This window comes from Drosophila mauritiana, chromosome 3L (genome assembly GCF_004382145.1).
Source record: "Drosophila mauritiana strain mau12 chromosome 3L, ASM438214v1, whole genome shotgun sequence".
Lineage (NCBI taxonomy): Eukaryota > Metazoa > Arthropoda > Insecta > Diptera > Drosophilidae > Drosophila > Drosophila mauritiana.
In genome coordinates this window covers 796,564-814,088 of record NC_046669.1, presented here as the reverse complement: position 1 = coordinate 814,088, position 17,525 = coordinate 796,564, and the positions used below count along the sequence as shown (strand labels likewise).

The 17,525-nt window shown below is 46.5% G+C and overlaps 2 protein-coding genes and 4 non-coding genes across 7 annotated transcripts; 5 read left to right on the top strand and 1 right to left on the bottom strand.

The window, feature by feature from the left end:
• Positions 1-3: 3 nt before the first annotated feature.
• LOC117141312 (UPF0415 protein C7orf25) lies at positions 4-1,483 on the bottom strand. The gene is made up of 4 exons (XM_033304698.1): positions 1,235-1,483; positions 853-1,179; positions 250-801; positions 4-193 (listed from the first exon to the last, which is right to left on the bottom strand). Exons 1-4 carry the CDS (start codon positions 1,391-1,393, stop codon positions 116-118), a joined length of 1,116 nt encoding a protein of 371 aa, XP_033160589.1. The 5' UTR covers positions 1,394-1,483; the 3' UTR covers positions 4-115.
• A 545-nt stretch (positions 1,484-2,028) lies between these two features.
• Positions 2,029-8,642, top strand: LOC117139604 (splicing factor 3B subunit 3). Of its 2 annotated transcripts, XM_033302038.1 has the most exons (12): positions 2,030-2,156; positions 2,426-2,686; positions 2,972-3,337; positions 3,589-4,063; positions 4,138-4,472; positions 5,029-5,336; positions 5,512-7,486; positions 7,671-7,720; positions 7,897-7,943; positions 8,138-8,192; positions 8,372-8,424; positions 8,485-8,642. In XM_033302038.1, the coding sequence occupies exons 2-7, from the start codon at positions 2,461-2,463 to the stop codon at positions 7,483-7,485; spliced, it is 3,684 nt and encodes a 1,227-aa protein (XP_033157929.1). In that variant the 5' UTR covers positions 2,030-2,156; positions 2,426-2,460; the 3' UTR covers position 7,486; positions 7,671-7,720; positions 7,897-7,943; positions 8,138-8,192; positions 8,372-8,424; positions 8,485-8,642. The 2 variants fall into 2 exon arrangements, with proteins under 2 accessions (XP_033157930.1, XP_033157929.1); XM_033302039.1 differs by lacking the exons at positions 5,512-7,486; positions 7,671-7,720; positions 7,897-7,943; ... (1 more) ...; positions 8,372-8,424; positions 8,485-8,642 and adding an exon at positions 4,650-4,756 and having other exon boundaries at positions 2,029-2,156; positions 5,029-5,120.
• LOC117142157 lies at positions 7,524-7,605 on the top strand. The gene has a single exon (XR_004459549.1). It is a non-coding gene; the product is annotated as a small nucleolar RNA Me28S-Gm3113 (small nucleolar RNA).
• On the top strand, positions 7,743-7,828 carry LOC117142132. Its single transcript, XR_004459525.1, has one exon. It is a non-coding gene; the product is annotated as a small nucleolar RNA Me28S-Gm3113 (small nucleolar RNA).
• Positions 7,982-8,055, top strand: LOC117142146. Its single transcript, XR_004459539.1, has one exon. It is a non-coding gene; the product is annotated as a small nucleolar RNA Me28S-Cm788 (small nucleolar RNA).
• LOC117142145 lies at positions 8,227-8,301 on the top strand. Its single transcript, XR_004459538.1, has one exon. It is a non-coding gene; the product is annotated as a small nucleolar RNA Me28S-Cm788 (small nucleolar RNA).
• Positions 8,643-17,525: the final 8,883 nt, after the last annotated feature.

The window sequence follows — 17,525 nt, the reverse complement described above, 5'->3', positions numbered from 1 at the left end:
GAATTCAAATTGCGTTTGAAGGAGTTTTATTTAATAATTATAACAATTTTGTGTAGAGCAGTTTTTGAAAAAATCACATAAAATTGATTTAAATAGTCTTAACGCTTATTGGCTTTTAAAGCGGTCTTCCTGTTGCCTGCTTACCTTCGGTAAGTGCAACTGAAGCGTGTACAAACACAGGCACATTGATACCCTGTAAAGCACAGACATTAAAGTCAGGACAAAATCACATTATCCATTCATGCATACCTGCATCTTAGCTGATCTCACAAAGGCCTTATTCGAAGTCACAGTGAAAATTTGCCTGGCCATGCCGAAACTAAAGATTTTCAGACTTCGCTCGTTTACGTTGGCAGTGAAACGTATGTGGGAGAATTCTTCGGGTATTGTTTCCACATCCGGATAAACGGTGACCCGTTTCATCAGTTCCTCGGCTCGCTTTCGTTCGCCCTCGCCGCCGACAATATCCAAAATACTCTGGAAGGCCTCGTAGGCTAGCTGGCAGCAGACCAAGGTTTTTCCGTCTAGGATTTTCTCCAGGAGCGGTTTCAGTGGCGAGGCTCTTTCCCTTTCCGCCTGTTCGGTGAGCAGGGGTTCCTTGTAGACCCAGTTGGCGGATCCGTTGGTCAGCGCACTCACGTAGGCCAGCAAAGTGGTCACATCTAGATTCAGTTCATTCGAGGTCGTGGCGTACATATCCAAGCCGGTGTCTGGCGAGTCCAGGGAAGCAGTTTGCACGCCCATTTCCATGAGCTCTTCATGCAGGGAATCCTCGATTTTGTTGGAGAAGTAGAATACTATCTGAAAGGGAGTATATAAGGCGGTGAAGGTTAGGGTACTAGGAGTCATTACCTTCGGCCTCTGGAACATGCAGAAACTCAACTCGCTGGCCTCCAGATAGTCCTCCGCCTGGTCGATGACACTTCGTGCTCCGATGCTGACACATCCCCTGGCCGCGTCCTCGACGGACTTCGAGTTCCTGGCTATCACCTTCACCCACTTGAGTCCATTGTTGGCCACGATGTCGACTCTCAGGGGACTATCCCTAGACTCCAGGCGGAATACGGCGTTGATGTCGACTACTCCTTGTTGCAATCGCAGAGTTTTAATGAGAAAATCGTAGTATACAAAGTTACTGCTGGTTATGTGGTGTTCCTTCACGGACTTTGTAGTAATCACCTTGAAGAAAAATGCATTAACTCAATGCTTTCACCGTGAAAAAGATGCAACAAACCTTATTGAGAAACTTGAGCTCTTGCTGAATTTTTCGCTGCACTTTGCTGACGCCAGGCAGATCTTCAAAGTCTTTTAGCGCTTTCTTTAGCTCCTCGCCCAGTTTCACCTTCTTGTGGGCTTCTTCGTAGAGCTTTTCTCGATCCTCTTGCTCCTCCATATCAAAACGCTAGAAATATTTAAAAAAATCACGAAATATTTGTTTTCAACTGTCAGCTGTTTTGGCAACGACATTTCAGGTTTTACAAAACTGACAATTCCATGACTGACCAGAGATGTCGCGAATCTGAAGTCGGTATATCGATAGTCACCAAACCTAGTTTAATAAGTAATAATTTAATTGCTAATTAGTTTACTAGCATAAGCCTATGTCACGTAAAAATATACTCAAGTAGAGATCGAATAAACAGACAGAAAATAGATGGCGACTGATCTATTTAATTTTTTTAATCTCTTTGATGCTCTCCACTTTTTCATGTCAAATAGCATAATATATCCCAGCCTATGAGCACCAATTTTGTGCGTCGTTTTGTTTTCTTTTTTGCCCATACTAAAAATATATTTAATTTAAGAATGAAAAAACGATTGATTTAGTAAATTTTTTTTACAGATCCTTGTAGTTTTCCATTTTTGCACAGAAAAGTTTATTTTATATATCTAGCCCATGAGACCCTTTTCTATGTATTATTTAAATTATATTCAGTCTGAACAGGGCCTGTTATCGATAGTAAGATCGACGACCGCGCGCTATCGATAAGTCAAGCCACATTTTATGCACCACCATTTTTACTTTTATAGTTCTTTTACTTTTTGTCGGCGAACGGAGCAGATGTGAAAATGAAGATTTCCGAGTAATCAGGAAAATTCGAATCCGAAGGCATCGCTGGTGAAATGTGTTAATTCACCCAGTTAACCGGCCAAAGGTAAACAAATACACGTGCTAGCACTGATATCTGCTATTATTTAAGCGCTTTCCGCACGAAGTATCTCCAGAAATCAGAAATGTCTGTGCTTTGGTCGCATTTGAAGCGTGCTAAACTAAGAATTAAATGCTGCTTACTAGCATCGTTAGGCGACACGACTCTCCATACTGTGGCCATGGTTTTCAAAGTAGTACAAATTCACAAAAAAAAAACGTGACTTTTTTCCTTGTCGGCAACTGTACCTAACCTCAACTGTACTTCTCTTGCAGTCGTGGACAAAAGTGAAAGAGTGTAGTGCTCCACCATGTATCTGTACAATCTGACCCTGCAGAAGGCCACCGGCGTGACCCACGCGGTCCACGGCAACTTCTCCGGCGGCAAGCAGCAGGAGGTCCTCCTGTCGCGTGGCAAGTCGCTGGAGCTACTGCGTCCGGACTCCAACACCGGCAAGGTGCACACCCTGCTCTCCACGGAGATATTCGGCTGCGTTCGCGCCCTGATGGCCTTTCGACTGACGGGCGGCACTAAAGGTGAGTCTTTCTTTAGTTGGGAGCAATGTAATGCTTCTATGTAATCTATGTAAGGCGCACAAATCCCTATTGAGGCAACAGCCTGCTAGTTGACCCCAGTAAGACCTTTGAACGCGTCTAAGTGCGAGAGAAACCGAAAGACTTGACGTCGCATTTGCCATAAACCAACTCAACGGAGTGGCGAATTGAAACTTCGAGTTACAAAGTTAAAATAATAGCATTAAAGTCATTAGAAAGTATTAGCAATATGACCCTAACCCCGAATATCGTTACCTTGCTTTGCAGATTACATAGTTGTGGGTTCCGACTCGGGACGCATCGTGATCCTCGAGTACAATCCCTCCAAGAATGCTCTCGAAAAAGTGCACCAGGAGACGTTCGGAAAGTCGGGATGTCGCAGGATTGTGCCGGGGCAATACTTTGCCATCGATCCCAAAGGCAGAGCCGTGATGATTGGCGCCGTGGAGAAACAAAAGCTGGCCTACATCATGAACCGCGACACACAGGCTCGCCTCACGATCTCATCACCACTGGAGGCCCACAAATCGAATACACTGACATACCACATGGTTGGCGTGGATGTGGGCTTCGATAATCCCATGTTCGCCTGCCTGGAGATCGACTACGAGGAGGCCGACATGGATCCATCGGGTAAGCATCAACTAGGTGGCGTGTAGACCTTAGAAGGCGCTTTAATTCACAGGTTTAGTGGATCCACACCACGAACACTGACTGTACTTAGTGCCAGATAAATCGTGATCACTGAACCATTGGTGTTGCTGTAACTGCCTAGCCACACTTCACTGATTTGTGACCCACACTCCCAAATCTCAATTGAGAACATTTTGATAGTACATTGCTATAGTCCTGTAACTAATCAGCGTCGCATCCATTTGTTCCAGGTGACGCCGCCCAGCGCACTCAGCAAACGCTGACTTTCTACGAATTGGATCTCGGCTTGAACCACGTGGTTCGCAAATACTCGGAGCCCTTGGAAGAGCACGCCAACTTCTTGGTATCCGTGCCTGGGGGCAACGACGGTCCTTCGGGCGTGCTGATCTGCTCGGAGAACTACCTAACGTACAAGAATCTCGGCGATCAGCACGACATCCGCTGTCCCATTCCGCGCAGGAGAAACGATCTGGATGATCCCGAGAGGGGCATGATCTTCATCTGCTCGGCCACACATCGCACCAAGAGCATGTACTTCTTCCTGCTGCAGACCGAGCAGGGAGACATCTTCAAGATCACCCTGGAAACGGACGATGATGTGGTCTCCGAGATCAAGCTGAAGTACTTCGATACAGTGCCGCCGGCAACAGCCATGTGCGTGCTGAAGACGGGTTTCCTGTTCGTGGCCAGCGAGTTTGGCAACCAGTAAGTGTCTACAAATCATTCATTTGAGAAGAATATGAATGGGTACTAATTGGAGGTATTCGTGTAACTTTTAGCTACCTGTATCAAATCGCTCACCTGGGTGACGACGACGACGAGCCGGAGTTCAGTTCGGCCATGCCTTTGGAGGAGGGTGAAACCTTCTTCTTTGCGCCACGTGCCCTGAAGAACCTGGTGCTTGTGGATGAGCTGCCCTCTTTCGCACCGATCATCACCTCTCAGGTGGCTGATCTGGCCAACGAGGACACCCCGCAACTGTACGTCCTTTGCGGTCGAGGACCTCGTTCCACTCTGCGGGTGCTTCGCCACGGTCTGGAGGTGTCCGAGATGGCCGTTTCCGAGCTGCCTGGTAATCCCAATGCGGTTTGGACTGTGAAGAAACGAGCTGATGGTGAGTGTCTGCGGGCGTTAATCATGATTCCTAAGCTAAGATTAGACTAAGACTGAAACGTGGCTAATAACTCAACTGGTGCATTGATACAGATCGAGATATAGATTACACCTAGCTTTACACACGATTCCAAACAAGTCCCACAAGTTATCAACCACCAGTTCTCTCTTATTTCAGGCGCTTAAACACAGACGGCAATATGTGTGAACTATCGAAAAAGACAAGCGATTAAAGAGAATTTCTCTCGTTTGTGTAAATTTAAATTGTCTTTTGTGAAGCGATAGGTAAGGCAACATTTACTGCAGCTCATAAGTCAAACAGATACTACCACTACTACTATACCAATGAAAACAGAACAAAGCAAACTATATTTAAGCCCGTCGGACATTGAACATGATGCGATATTTGTCAACCGTGTTTCAACTGAATTATCCATTGATTACAACTTGATAAACTGATTATTCAATGTCTTGTGTGATACGCAAATCTTTGCCGCTTACCCAGTTCAAACTCAAGTACTCACGTTCCAAGTATTGTTTTGCTCCCCTATTTTTAGACGAGTTTGATGCCTATATCATCGTGTCCTTCGTGAATGCCACCCTCGTTTTGAGCATTGGCGAAACCGTCGAGGAAGTCACGGACAGCGGTTTCCTGGGCACCACGCCCACGCTCTGTTGTGCCGCCCTGGGCGACGATGCGCTGGTTCAGGTGTACCCCGATGGCATTCGACATATCCGATCCGACAAGCGTGTGAACGAGTGGAAGGCTCCGGGCAAGAAGTCCATTACCAAGTGCGCAGTGAATCAGCGCCAGGTGGTCATCACCTTGTCGGGCAGGGAGTTGGTCTACTTCGAAATGGATCCGGTAAGCATTCTACCATATCACACTCAAATGTTCACTTATTGCTCTGATGACAAAAACACGAAAAGAACAATCATGTTGAGACACTATGTGTCCTGCAGTGCTGAGCTTCAAAATCCACCAAGAGCCTTATCCTTTACTTAACCGCGGAACTAATGAATACATTTTATCCTTGCAGACTGGAGAGTTGAACGAGTACACGGAACGTTCCGAGATGCCTGCTGAGATTATGTGCATGGCCTTGGGAACTGTTCCGGAGGGCGAACAGAGATCCTGGTTCTTGGCCGTCGGCCTGGCGGATAATACCGTGCGCATCCTATCGCTGGATCCCAACAACTGTCTCACTCCCTGCTCCATGCAAGCCCTGCCTTCGCCAGCCGAATCCCTTTGCCTGGTCGAAATGGGTCACACCGAGAGCACGACTCAGGGAGGTTTGGATGACGATGCTCCCGCTCAGCGCAGTGGCAACAATAAGGGAACCATTTACCTAAACATTGGCTTGAGCAACGGTGTCCTGCTGAGAACTGTGCTCGATCCTGTTTCCGGAGATTTGGCAGACACCCGAACGAGATATTTGGGTTCCCGACCCGTAAAGCTCTTCCGGATCAAGATGCAGGGATCCGAAGCGGTGCTGGCCATGTCCAGTCGAACCTGGCTGTCGTACTACCATCAAAATCGATTCCATTTGACGCCCCTGTCCTATGAAACCCTGGAGTATGCTTCTGGCTTCTCAAGCGAGCAGTGCAGCGAAGGTATCGTGGCTATATCCACCAACACCTTGAGAATCTTGGCCCTGGAGAAACTGGGAGCCGTGTTCAATCAAGTGGCGTTCCCCTTGCAGTACACTCCCCGTACATTCGTCATCCATCCGGACACGGGCCGCATGCTGATTGCCGAAACCGATCACAACGCCTACACAGAGGATACGAAGAGTGCCCGGAAGGAGCAAATGGCGGAGGAGATGCGCAGTGCAGCTGGCGATGAGGAGAGGGAGTTGGCCCGCGAAATGGCCAATGCTTTCATCAACGAAGTCCTTCCCGAGGACGTGTTTTCGTCGCCCAAAGCAGGACTGGGTCTTTGGGCCTCGCAGATTCGTTGCCTGGACGCCATGCATGGTCAGACGATGTTCAGTGTGCCGCTCACCCAAAACGAGGCCATTATGTCGATGGCCATGCTGAAGTTCTCCATAGCGGCTGATGGCCGGTACTACCTGGCCGTGGGAATCGCCAAGGATCTGCAGCTGAATCCCAGGATTTCGCAAGGCGGCTGCATAGATATCTACAAAATAGACCCTACCTGCTCCAGTCTGGAATTCATGCACCGCACGGACATTGACGAGATTCCTGGAGCCCTTTGTGGCTTCCAGGGTCGTCTACTAGCTGGCTGCGGTCGAATGTTGCGAATCTACGACTTCGGCAAGAAGAAAATGTTGCGCAAGTGCGAGAACAAGCACATTCCCTATCAGATTGTCAATATCCAAGCCATGGGCCATCGTGTTTACGTGTCCGATGTTCAGGAATCAGTATTTTTCATACGCTATCGTCGCGCGGAGAACCAGCTGATTATATTTGCCGATGACACACATCCCCGTTGGGTCACGGCCACCACCTTGCTGGACTACGATACCATAGCCATCGCCGATAAGTTTGGCAACCTGAGCATTCAGCGATTGCCCCACTCCGTAACGGACGATGTGGACGAGGATCCAACGGGCACCAAGTCTCTGTGGGATCGTGGCCTGCTGTCAGGTGCTTCGCAGAAGTCTGAGAACATTTGCTCCTTCCATGTGGGCGAGATCATCATGTCGCTGCAGAAGGCAACGCTAATTCCTGGAGGATCGGAAGCGCTCATATACGCCACGCTAAGTGGCACTGTTGGAGCCTTCGTTCCGTTCACCAGTCGCGAGGACTACGACTTCTTCCAGCATCTGGAGATGCACATGCGCAATGAGAATCCTCCGCTCTGTGGACGCGACCATCTCAGCTACAGGAGCTCGTATTATCCGGTCAAGAACGTACTGGACGGCGATCTCTGCGAGCAGTACCTGTCCATCGAGGCAGCCAAGCAGAAGAGCATCGCTGGCGACATGTTCCGCACTCCCAACCAGATCTGCAAGAAACTGGAGGACATTCGCACGCGATACGCCTTCTAAGGTGAGTTGGAATCTATATGTCTATGGGACATAAGTTGAGTTTTTGTGATGACATAGCTATTTTACCTTGGGACACCTATGAAATGCCTTGATTAGCGTAAACTTCAATACCTGATAAATCCTTTGATGAATTTAGTCTTTTAAGCTTATTGAACAGAAAACTAACAATTGTTCACTTTTTGCAGATACCAGCAAAGGAGCACTTCAATATCATGGAAACTTCTTTTTTAACTAGGTATGTTGATTTCTATTCATAGTTGCTTTCAATGATGATTTTCGATTTTTACCTTGGGACACCTATGAAATGCCTTGATTAGTGTAAAGTTATGTTTTTCTGATAACAAACTCAAGCGTTTATTGATTAAAAAGCAAAGGAATATTATTAATGATGTATGCTTCTTTTTATTGCAGTTCCCATGGGCAAAACCAACAAACGCTGCAGCTGAAACGTTTTGAAGGTAAGAAATTATAACGATTAAACTCACATTTCTTTTGAGTTAAACAATGATGTTATTTTACATATGTTAGACTAATGAAATGATTTGATTGTAAATTAGTAACTGAGAAAGTTTTTAAAATTTAAAATTGGAATATAGAATACCTGTGTATATTAAGTACTGGATCGATTAGTAAATTTATGCTTTCTTTGCAGTTTCATCGGACAATTCCAATGACCATTAGACCATTACATTAGGAACACTTTCGAGGTAAGTAATACATCTTTAAACCACTAAAATTTAAATAAGCTCAATGATGTTATTTTACATATGTTAGACTAATGAAATGATTTGATTGTAAATTAGTAACTGAGCTTATGCTAAATTTCACTGTGTTTAGAATGTTAATCGTGGTAAATTCATAACTAATTTCCTTTCTTCACTTGCAGATCTTCTTTCGTTGGGGTATGTGGCGCTTAATTCTAACTAAATTATATACTAGGTAAGTGATTAAACAAACAGTGCGCTTTGAATTGAAACTAATTAACGTTTTCCTTTGCAGATCGTACATCTCTACTAACTGCACATTAAGTCACCGATCAACCACTAATCGACTGCCGCATATTTAAACTAGCATATAAGTGCAAACTCGACAAATTGCACAGCCTAAATATAAACCTCTAATCTTAAGCAATTTTTAACTTAAATAAAAGTAACTGAAAACGAAGAATGCGAGGTGATTTGTGGTGTGGTTCTGGCGGAGACGACGACACGCTTTGCATAATTCCACTTGAAGTTTGCCTGTCTTGTTGCGGCCTGATTATGGCCATTACCATGTGTCTTGGCCATTGCATCTCGGCCTTGTTTGCACTGCTCTTCATTTTCCCGGCACGGAGAGTCCCGTTATGGGACGGCAGATATTTGCTAAACGCCTCGCTTTCCATCCATCCGCCCGGTATGTACATACGCAAAATCGTTGTAATTTGTTATGTTTGCGGCATAAGCACGGTAGTTATGCAAATTGTCTGTCGGCCCGGTGGTCGATCACTTGCTGCTCGCAAACGGGGCAAGTGGGGCCAGTAATGGCCACTTGGACTTTAACTAGCCAAGTCTCGATTTGGAGAAGCATTGGGCTGGATCACCCCGTTAAGAAAATCGAAGTAGAATGTAGAATTATAAGGTTTTTAAAAGTATACTTCCCTGTAAATTGGTTTCAGTAAATCAATTTGTTGATCCAAAGTATATAGTTTCTATATGCGTATAGTATCCATATATGGACTGATTGGATACGTATATCCAATTTTATATATATTCCTCTTTTTAGTTTGTTTAAATCGAACATCTCTGACGTCTGGTTCCTGAAAATCCACAGAAGCAGCCTTGTTTGCGATCTGGAAAGGAGCTGTGGCCATCTGGCTAAACGATTTATTAACTTCATTTCTAGATCATTAGATCGCATAACACGGACATTCATCACTTGGCACTGGTTTTTCTCGGCTAGCCTCTTTTTGCCCGACTGGCACGCAAGTGCAGTCTGCAATCGCCAATCTCTAGGCAGCATCTACGCATGCGATCCGCGCCGCCTTTCCTGTTCGCTTCCTCTGGCCAGGCGATCTGTGCCTTCGATAAGGACAATCAGCGCTTGGCGCAAACACTTGGCACCCCTGGACAAAGGGAGGGGGGAGGGACGGCCAGCCTTGCAACACCTGCCACGCCCCTTCTGCGGCGCCTTGCAGCAGTTGCCATTTCTTCTGGGGGGAATGGAATGGGGGGCTTCGCGGAGATGAGCAGATGCCCAGCTTGAGATAAGACAAAGGCCAGGTCCCCAGTCTGCGAAGTTCACAGTGTTGGCAGGCTGACTAAGTGCAGTATTAGCTAAATCTAAACTTTATTTAATAACCTAATCTCCAATAGTTTCTGCAACAAGAACTGAGAAGTATGAATTTCATAAATATTTTTAGTTAAATTTATAGATTCAGATTTACTTATTTCAAGTTGGAGAAGTAGCTAGCGGTTTTAGGCCATATCATCACTGATCCTTTGTTGTCGGGCGTGAGTTCGGATCGCGATATCAGAGCTTGGGATCGCAATCTGTTGGCCAGATCGCGGATTCGGATTCGGATTCCGAGTCCACATGCGCAGGGCTCCCGCTCCGCAGATGCTTATCAACTCGAATGCCTTGCGTGATAAAATTTCGCACGAAATGCCCCACGATCATCGGCGGACTTTGGAGGCGATGGGTGTTAACGCAGCAACTTTTCAGCTGTCCGCCGCTTGCGTGTAAGAATTTTCTGCGAAATCCTGCCGGACACGCCGAGATTTTAATCAGAAGTCTGCCCGTCTGGACCCGGAGTCTGGATGGCCTCGTGGATAGAGCAGACTGGTGGCCAGCTAGACCGACACTTTCGCTGTGTGCGAGTGCGAATTAAATGGCCATTCGCTAGTCACGTCTTTTCACAGTTAGCAACTTTATTAAAACTAACGGACATGGCAAATAATTAAAACGCAGCGGAAAATTGCAAATTGCCTGCCGTGTAATAAATAGAATCATCAGAGTGGCTGCCTCCCGAAGGGGAGTTCCTGGGAGAGCCGGCCTCATCAGCATCGCCAACAACATCATCACCATCATCGTCGTCGTCGTCGGTGAAATGCAGCAGCGGCAGCATTATTTTAATTCACTTAGCATAGCTGCTGACGTTTGCTTTGGACACACGCGGAAAAATGGGAGAAAGCTAGTAGCCATAAGTCATATGGAGAATCAAATCAAATCTACTTGAATTCTTCAGAAAGAGACGTTGCCGAGCGATCTTACCAAACTTCAATAGATCAACGTGATTTGTGTGATTATTTAAGCACTACTAAATGTCAAAATGAATGTAACATTTAGCTCCTAATTTCTCCCAGTGCCTGTCTTCGACCGGCTTTTCTTCTCCTGGCCTTGCACATGTGAGCCGGGCTTGGCTGACTGAATCCGAGGCTAAGACTCCGACTGCTGGCAGCTCGACAAACCAATTATAAAGCGTCGAGTTTGATGTGCACGTGTTGGGAGAGATGGCGATGGGCAGCGGCTCCGATCGCGATCTCTAACCCGCGGCGGGTATATCCAATATATCCAATATCGGAATTAGCCGCTATCTGCGATCAGCGGGGCAAAAGTAGGTGAAAGATGGCCAGTGCGGCGATAGAGGTAAGTGGATCACAGGTAATTTCAATAGCGGTCTGTTCGAGCTTTAAATTAAAGTTCAATTACTATGATAAGCCACTGCTATTCCCAAGATATGTGCTATATATCAAAATGATCTTTACGGCTTGAGAACATTTTGGCTAATGACTGCATTTACTTGGCCCCCAAACTACTATGCTTCCCAGTAGTGTATATGGTTGGATCTGCATCACACAAACTGCTGATTGCAGAAAGGGAGGGGGAATGGGTGGGGTTGGCGAAGGGGCAGAGTGACACTCACATGCGGCAGAGCCCCAAGTCCACCACTGATTGCTGTCAGCAATCTTTCGCCATGATTCAAGCTCGTCGTTCGTCGTTCGTCGCTGCTCTTGCGGCTTTTATTTTGTGGTTCTTGGGAGCTGACCCCATTCAATGTCATTAACTCGGCCCAAGGTCTGTTTGCTTTTCAGCTAGCCAGCCCCGCAGACGCTGGCAATTTCGCATAATTGGCTGAAAATTATGAAATGCTACGAGGAGGGACCAATCGCTGGCTCCTCGTTGCGGTGGCATCTTCATTTCAGCCGCTGTTGAACTCCAATGAACTCTCTCCAGCAGCCAGCAGCACTGGGAGAAATTCCCCTACATGCTCTCTTTATATGCTTCCTTGTTCCTAATGCGATCGAGAATTTCGTTCAGTGTATGTTCTTTGGCCAACCTGTCAGCGGCTCGTCCAACTGCTCGCCCCCGGGCCAAAACAGATCTTCATGGGATCGGACTGCTCGACTTCCTTTCACCGGCGAACTCAACTGTAAACGTTCCAGTCACTTAGTCAACAATCTGTTGCATCTAATTGTCTCTGCAACAAATTACTCAATTCCAGTTGAATGCTGAAAGGAGATTTGCACTCAGAATCCCATCCAGATGCAGATGGACACAACGAGATCCCAACGACGACCGGCTGGTCAACAGGTTTGACATAATTTTCACTTTAGTTTGTTTTTAAAAGCACACATTTGCACGCAGCTGAGGGATCGCCAACCGATCCCCATCCGATCCCCGAGAGCGGATCACTGCGAGGACGATAATGATAATGATGATGACGCTGCGCCGAGTAACTCAATCGCAAAATCCCACATGGTCACCCAACTCCAGCTCCAGAACCCCGTTCCATCTTCCCGATGAGTCAAACGGGCACTTTAGTGGGCGTGGCGCACTTCCGCAAGTAATTTGCTGCGGTTCTGGCGAGGATCATCGGGGCGGTGGTCTTATAATGGAACATTTTAATGCTGAAACCGATGCTTAAAATCAAAGTCATAAAAGCGAAGTGGGCAAAAAGTGTGGCACTGTGGATGGGATGAGTATCACTTATGCAGCGCAAAATTGATAAATCTGTAACATTTCCAACAAAACCACAAAGATTGGCTTAATTGAGATGAAATTCCTCAACCCTTTCGATTCCAAAAAGTTGAAAACTAGGTTACTTGTGAGCACTTTCAGTGCCATCGTACTGCGATGATGGGGACAATAATGGTGCTGTCGAGAGTGCAGTTGCCACAGTCGCAAGATAAATACCCAAGGCAACTTGATCAGTGGCACACGGAGATCATCAGCATAGAACACGAAACATGGCCCGGATGGAAGCGATGGGAGCGATGGAACCGCTGGCTGGTTAATGGAGGAGGGTAAAAACTTGCCAACGGAGACACGTCAACAATGAGGCATAAAAACGGGAGCACAGTCGCAAGCAACATAATTGAAAGCAATTTGTGGTCCTGAATCTGAATCTGAGTCTCTGTCCACCGTCCCCAGATCTTTGGGAGCCCGGGCCCCAGCGTCGGCATAAACATTACATTGATTGCCATTGCCCCACACTCGCTGCGCACTTCACCCAATCCCCCGACCAGCAGCTAGTCGTCCATCCATCCGTTCATTCACTCACTCATTCACTCACTTGCCCAGCCAGTCACTCACTCACTCGCTCACTCCATCAGTCACACGTGTTGTTTGTCAATCTGGAGCATGGGGATCGCACACTTGGGCACTGAGAAAAAAAATACTACTATATACTATAATATTCATAAGAAATAAGATCTTCTAGTTTTAATTCAGAACATTGGCTTTCTTCAGTGCATGAAATCATATCATATTCATCATATATTATGATATATATATTCATCATATATTATCTTTGATTCACAATCCCCACTTCCGAGCAGAGTTTTTTCTGAGTGCATGGCTGCATGAAATCACCAGAAGGTGAACGGCTGTTCGAGTGGAGCGGAAGTCGCTTAGTTCCGGCGCGAGGCAGCCCCATTCGCAGTCCATCCTCGCTTTCCTGCCACCTGAGGCGCTCGTTCTCAGTTCCAGAGGCGAAGATCTCCCATGGCTGGATGGGGTTGTGTCGGCGGTTACGCAACTGTGGCAATGTCTTTGATTTGTATCTCTGGCGTCGCGGTCGCCGCTACTTCCAAAAAGTAATTGCAAACAGCTGAGCAGCATGTGCGGCCAGTTGGTTTTCCGTTTTGGAATTGCCTTTCCCAAAATTCCTGAATTGTGCAATTTTTGATTGTGAGTGCTCTATTTGCGAGCTGCGCCATGTGATTTCAAATATTTCGGGGAACTGTGTTTTAGTTTGCTTTTACTTTATTTGAACTTATGATTTCCTTAGTTTTCATCATAAAAATAAAAATCAAACCCAACTCAAATGAATTAAATGTAATTTGCAAATCATTTGACCACGACAAACGGCCATCTGTGAACCATTAAATTCAGGGTCGAATCCGTGACGAATTCACTCCTTGCTGCCGCTTGCCATCGCATTTTTGGGGTCATTTCGCTCCAGATAAGCTCCGCTGAGCAATCAACATGGGGCTGTTGGATATGTGTACATATGAGCACTGTACCCACGAATCCCCAGCCACGAGTATGTGTGATATACATACAGTAGCCACTTCCTACAGATGTCGAGGCTTAATCATTGTTGCTTCGGAAGGAAACTCCGCCGTGCTGAAACTGCACACTTGGCTGCACCGCGTTTCCAATGCAAATATATGCTGAAATTAATTTAGAGGAATTTTTCAGATTTCCTCTTTTCTTTCAGTGCACTGCGAATGTCATCTCCACGCATTTTCGCCCACTTAGCATCTAAGTTGCTAACTTGAACGGCGAACACAAGGCGAACTGCAGTGGGGCTGAACTGAAATCCAGGTGGAGCAAGTTGTGTGATCTTTGGCTTGGAGCGAACAGCTGTTGCCCATGTTAATGCTAATGCCAAATCACGCATACGCCTCGTTGTGCGGCCAAGCGTGGCGAATCGGCTGTGTTTGCTTAGGTGGCCGCCGCGATTGCGATGCCCCGGCAATTCAAGTGCAGTGCCCATCAATGAAGTGAAATTTGTTGGATGGCTGCGGAGCTTCTGCCGCTGCCACTGGTGGCACTGGGTGCCAGTGGGTGCCACTGAATGCGGCACGGTATCCACATACTTACTTGTATTTATTTTCATCAGCAGCAGCTGAGCCGCAGCAACCGGACGCACGTGTTCATTTTCATTTGGCGCAGAGAACGCAACAATGATAAACAGCCGCAGCTGTGCACTTGGAGAAAAGTCGGTAGGGAATGGGGAGAAAATAATGCTTGTGTGTTTTAGTTATGAGCAAGCACCCAGTTGCATGCAACATTATAGATAGAAAGTCAGCTGATTTGATTTCTTATATGAATTTAAACTATTTGTGCTTTTTTTTCAGTGCTGGCAGAATCTTTGTAGACGGGGCCCAGCGGAAGACGCGACTGGCAACTGCGGAAATTATTCATTCAAACTGCTTGACTGCGTCGGCCGAGCGGCTGTTTTCACTGGGGTTTTTTCATATTCAATGCTGAAGAAATTTGAAATTCATACAAATTGCAGGGCGCAGCAACAAAGGCGAGCCACCCATGCAGCTCCACAATGTCCGCCAGTTGCGATAGTTACTACAACAGCCATCCATCCATTCTCGTGAAGAGCAACTGCGGCAACTGTCCGTCAAAAAGTCAGCGAAGCGCGGAGGAACGCTTTTGTTTGGCTTTGGCCCCCAATAATTATTGCTGCCCCTTTTTTTGTTTTTCGGTTTCTATGTTAACAATTGCATAACACAAAGGCCCAGATGAAAGCTTCGTGCTGGAAGCCCCAAGCTTTCTCCTCCACTCCACTCCAGTCCAGTCCACTTCAATCCAATCCAATCCATCAAGATCGGATTTTTGGGCAGTGAAACAAAGGCGAGCGAACTTTGCTCGTCTTTCACACAGGTGTGCTCAATCAATCAACATGAGATCACATTAAACCGGAGGGCAACAATGGCCACGATAATCACACTCAGCTGGGCCGAGTCCAAGTCCGCTATAATACAGTGGAGCCTCGCTAAGATGGGCTTCTCAAGGAATAACAAGGTCACACGGTGACTCTTCAGCTAATTAGCTTCCATGGAGGCTCACTTGATCGATACTTGCATTACCATTTATGTCCGCTTTGGGCAAGCTTCACTGTCACACGTTTTTTTGGAGCTACGCACCCGCAACGTGGTCCATGGTCCACGCACATGTGTGTTGATAGCTTTTGTTGCCTTTTTTATATAATGTAACTGCTTGGCTTGGGGGGCCTCATTAAGACCCTCACATTCAATGACCATTTGTGGCCACCTCGAGTGATTTGGTGAGGGGGGAGGGTGGCCAACGTGACCCCGCCGCCTGAATAGACCCAACTGATTGCTGTAACATTCCACACTTAATTAGCGGACCTCCGAGCGGCGGTTGAAAGAGTTGTACGCGGGCACAGACATTTTCGACTGTGTTTTCTTTATGGCTAAAAGTGTACGCAACATGGGAGAAAAGTCGAGATTGCCGAGGCTGTGAGTCATTAACGTGGCTTGTATGGCCAGCAGGAAGTGGGACTATTAGACTATTAGATTAACTAGATTATTAACTATATCAAATCAGTGCTCAGTACTCAGTATAAGTTATGCGAGTGGAATATATTCTTTAAAAATATAGTAGGTACCCTGATATAGGCACCGCCTGTCACTCGATTTCCATATGAAAGTAATCATCCGGTTCCCCACTCCAGCTTGCCCCTCTTCGCCAGCCGAAGGGAGTGGCATCCACATGAAAGAGCCGAAAAGCCGCAAGTCAATATTTGTCGCAGCGCTGAGCAATTTTAATTGGATATTTGTCGCAGCCCCTCTGCAAAAGCCACAAGTCAGAAAACGCGACAAGTGTCCATATTCTGTGTGTTAGCGCTGAGCCAAATTAGCATATGAATACACTTTCGGGCGAGTGTTTTGGCCCGCTCGTTGGACTTGGACCTGGTTTCTTTCTCGGCTCGGGTGTCCCACTGTAGAAGGCGGCACTGCTGGCTACATCAAAGGCGGACCACACCGAATCGCCGGCAGGGTGAGGGGGAGAGGGAGGGGCAGCATGTGCACTTTAACGCACATGAAACTGATCCCAAATTGGAGGTCACGTAGTCGTCCGCGGCAATGGCCAGTGCGGCACACTCGCAGAAAAGAAATCCAGAGACTCGAAGTCCACTTTCGTTGCCCAGAGCTACGAATGAGTAATTAGCCAAGTTTATTTTGCTAACCAAAAGTGAAAATTGTGAAAAAGATCTTGCAGGTGAATTGTTGTAATTTTATAAAGGGAAAAGAACAGATCTTAGTAAGAGAATTTATATGAAATATATAAACAATATGCACCTACTGATCAGTTCAAGTGGCTTTGTTTTTGTTATGTTGGGGGGATATTTCTCCGAGTGCAGCCGAACGAACGCCTTCGTTTTGGCCCGGCTCATATAAATTACACAATGCTGCCGCCGAGACGCAACAACAAATCGAGTGGCAGCGGACCGCAACCGCCGATGGAGGCAAGTGAAACCCTGTAAATGCAATGAAATGGTTTTTAACTTGTGCAATTTTTCAAAAGCAGAAGACGAAATTGAAGATCGCCAGGCGGCCAAAAGCAGCGAAACAGTCGGCATACCGATAATATGGTTTTGATGTTTCAACAAGGTCAGAACAGCTGCCACTCCCCCTGACCCCTTGAACGCCTCCACAATCGCAGAGCAAACAAAGGCCATAAACATAATGCGCCGCTTCACGCAATTTTCGAGCCAAGGATCGCTACACTGAGAGAAATCTCACTACCTTTCATTGTAAAAAAGAATATTAGTATGTACGGAAAACATTTGATTTTGGGAAACAAATAGTGAAGCTCAATATTTAAGTATCTACTTTTAATATATTTAATGATCTGGAAACCACACATTTCTACATATTAAAGTCATTACTAAGATTCCCTTTCGGTTTAGTTAAAGTTCGAAGGTTTTGCCCTGACCATCGAATTGTATTTGGCCCTGTCTCTCGGTTCGTCTTGGTTAACTCGAGCTAAGTTCGCTTCGCTGGTTCTTTTGAACC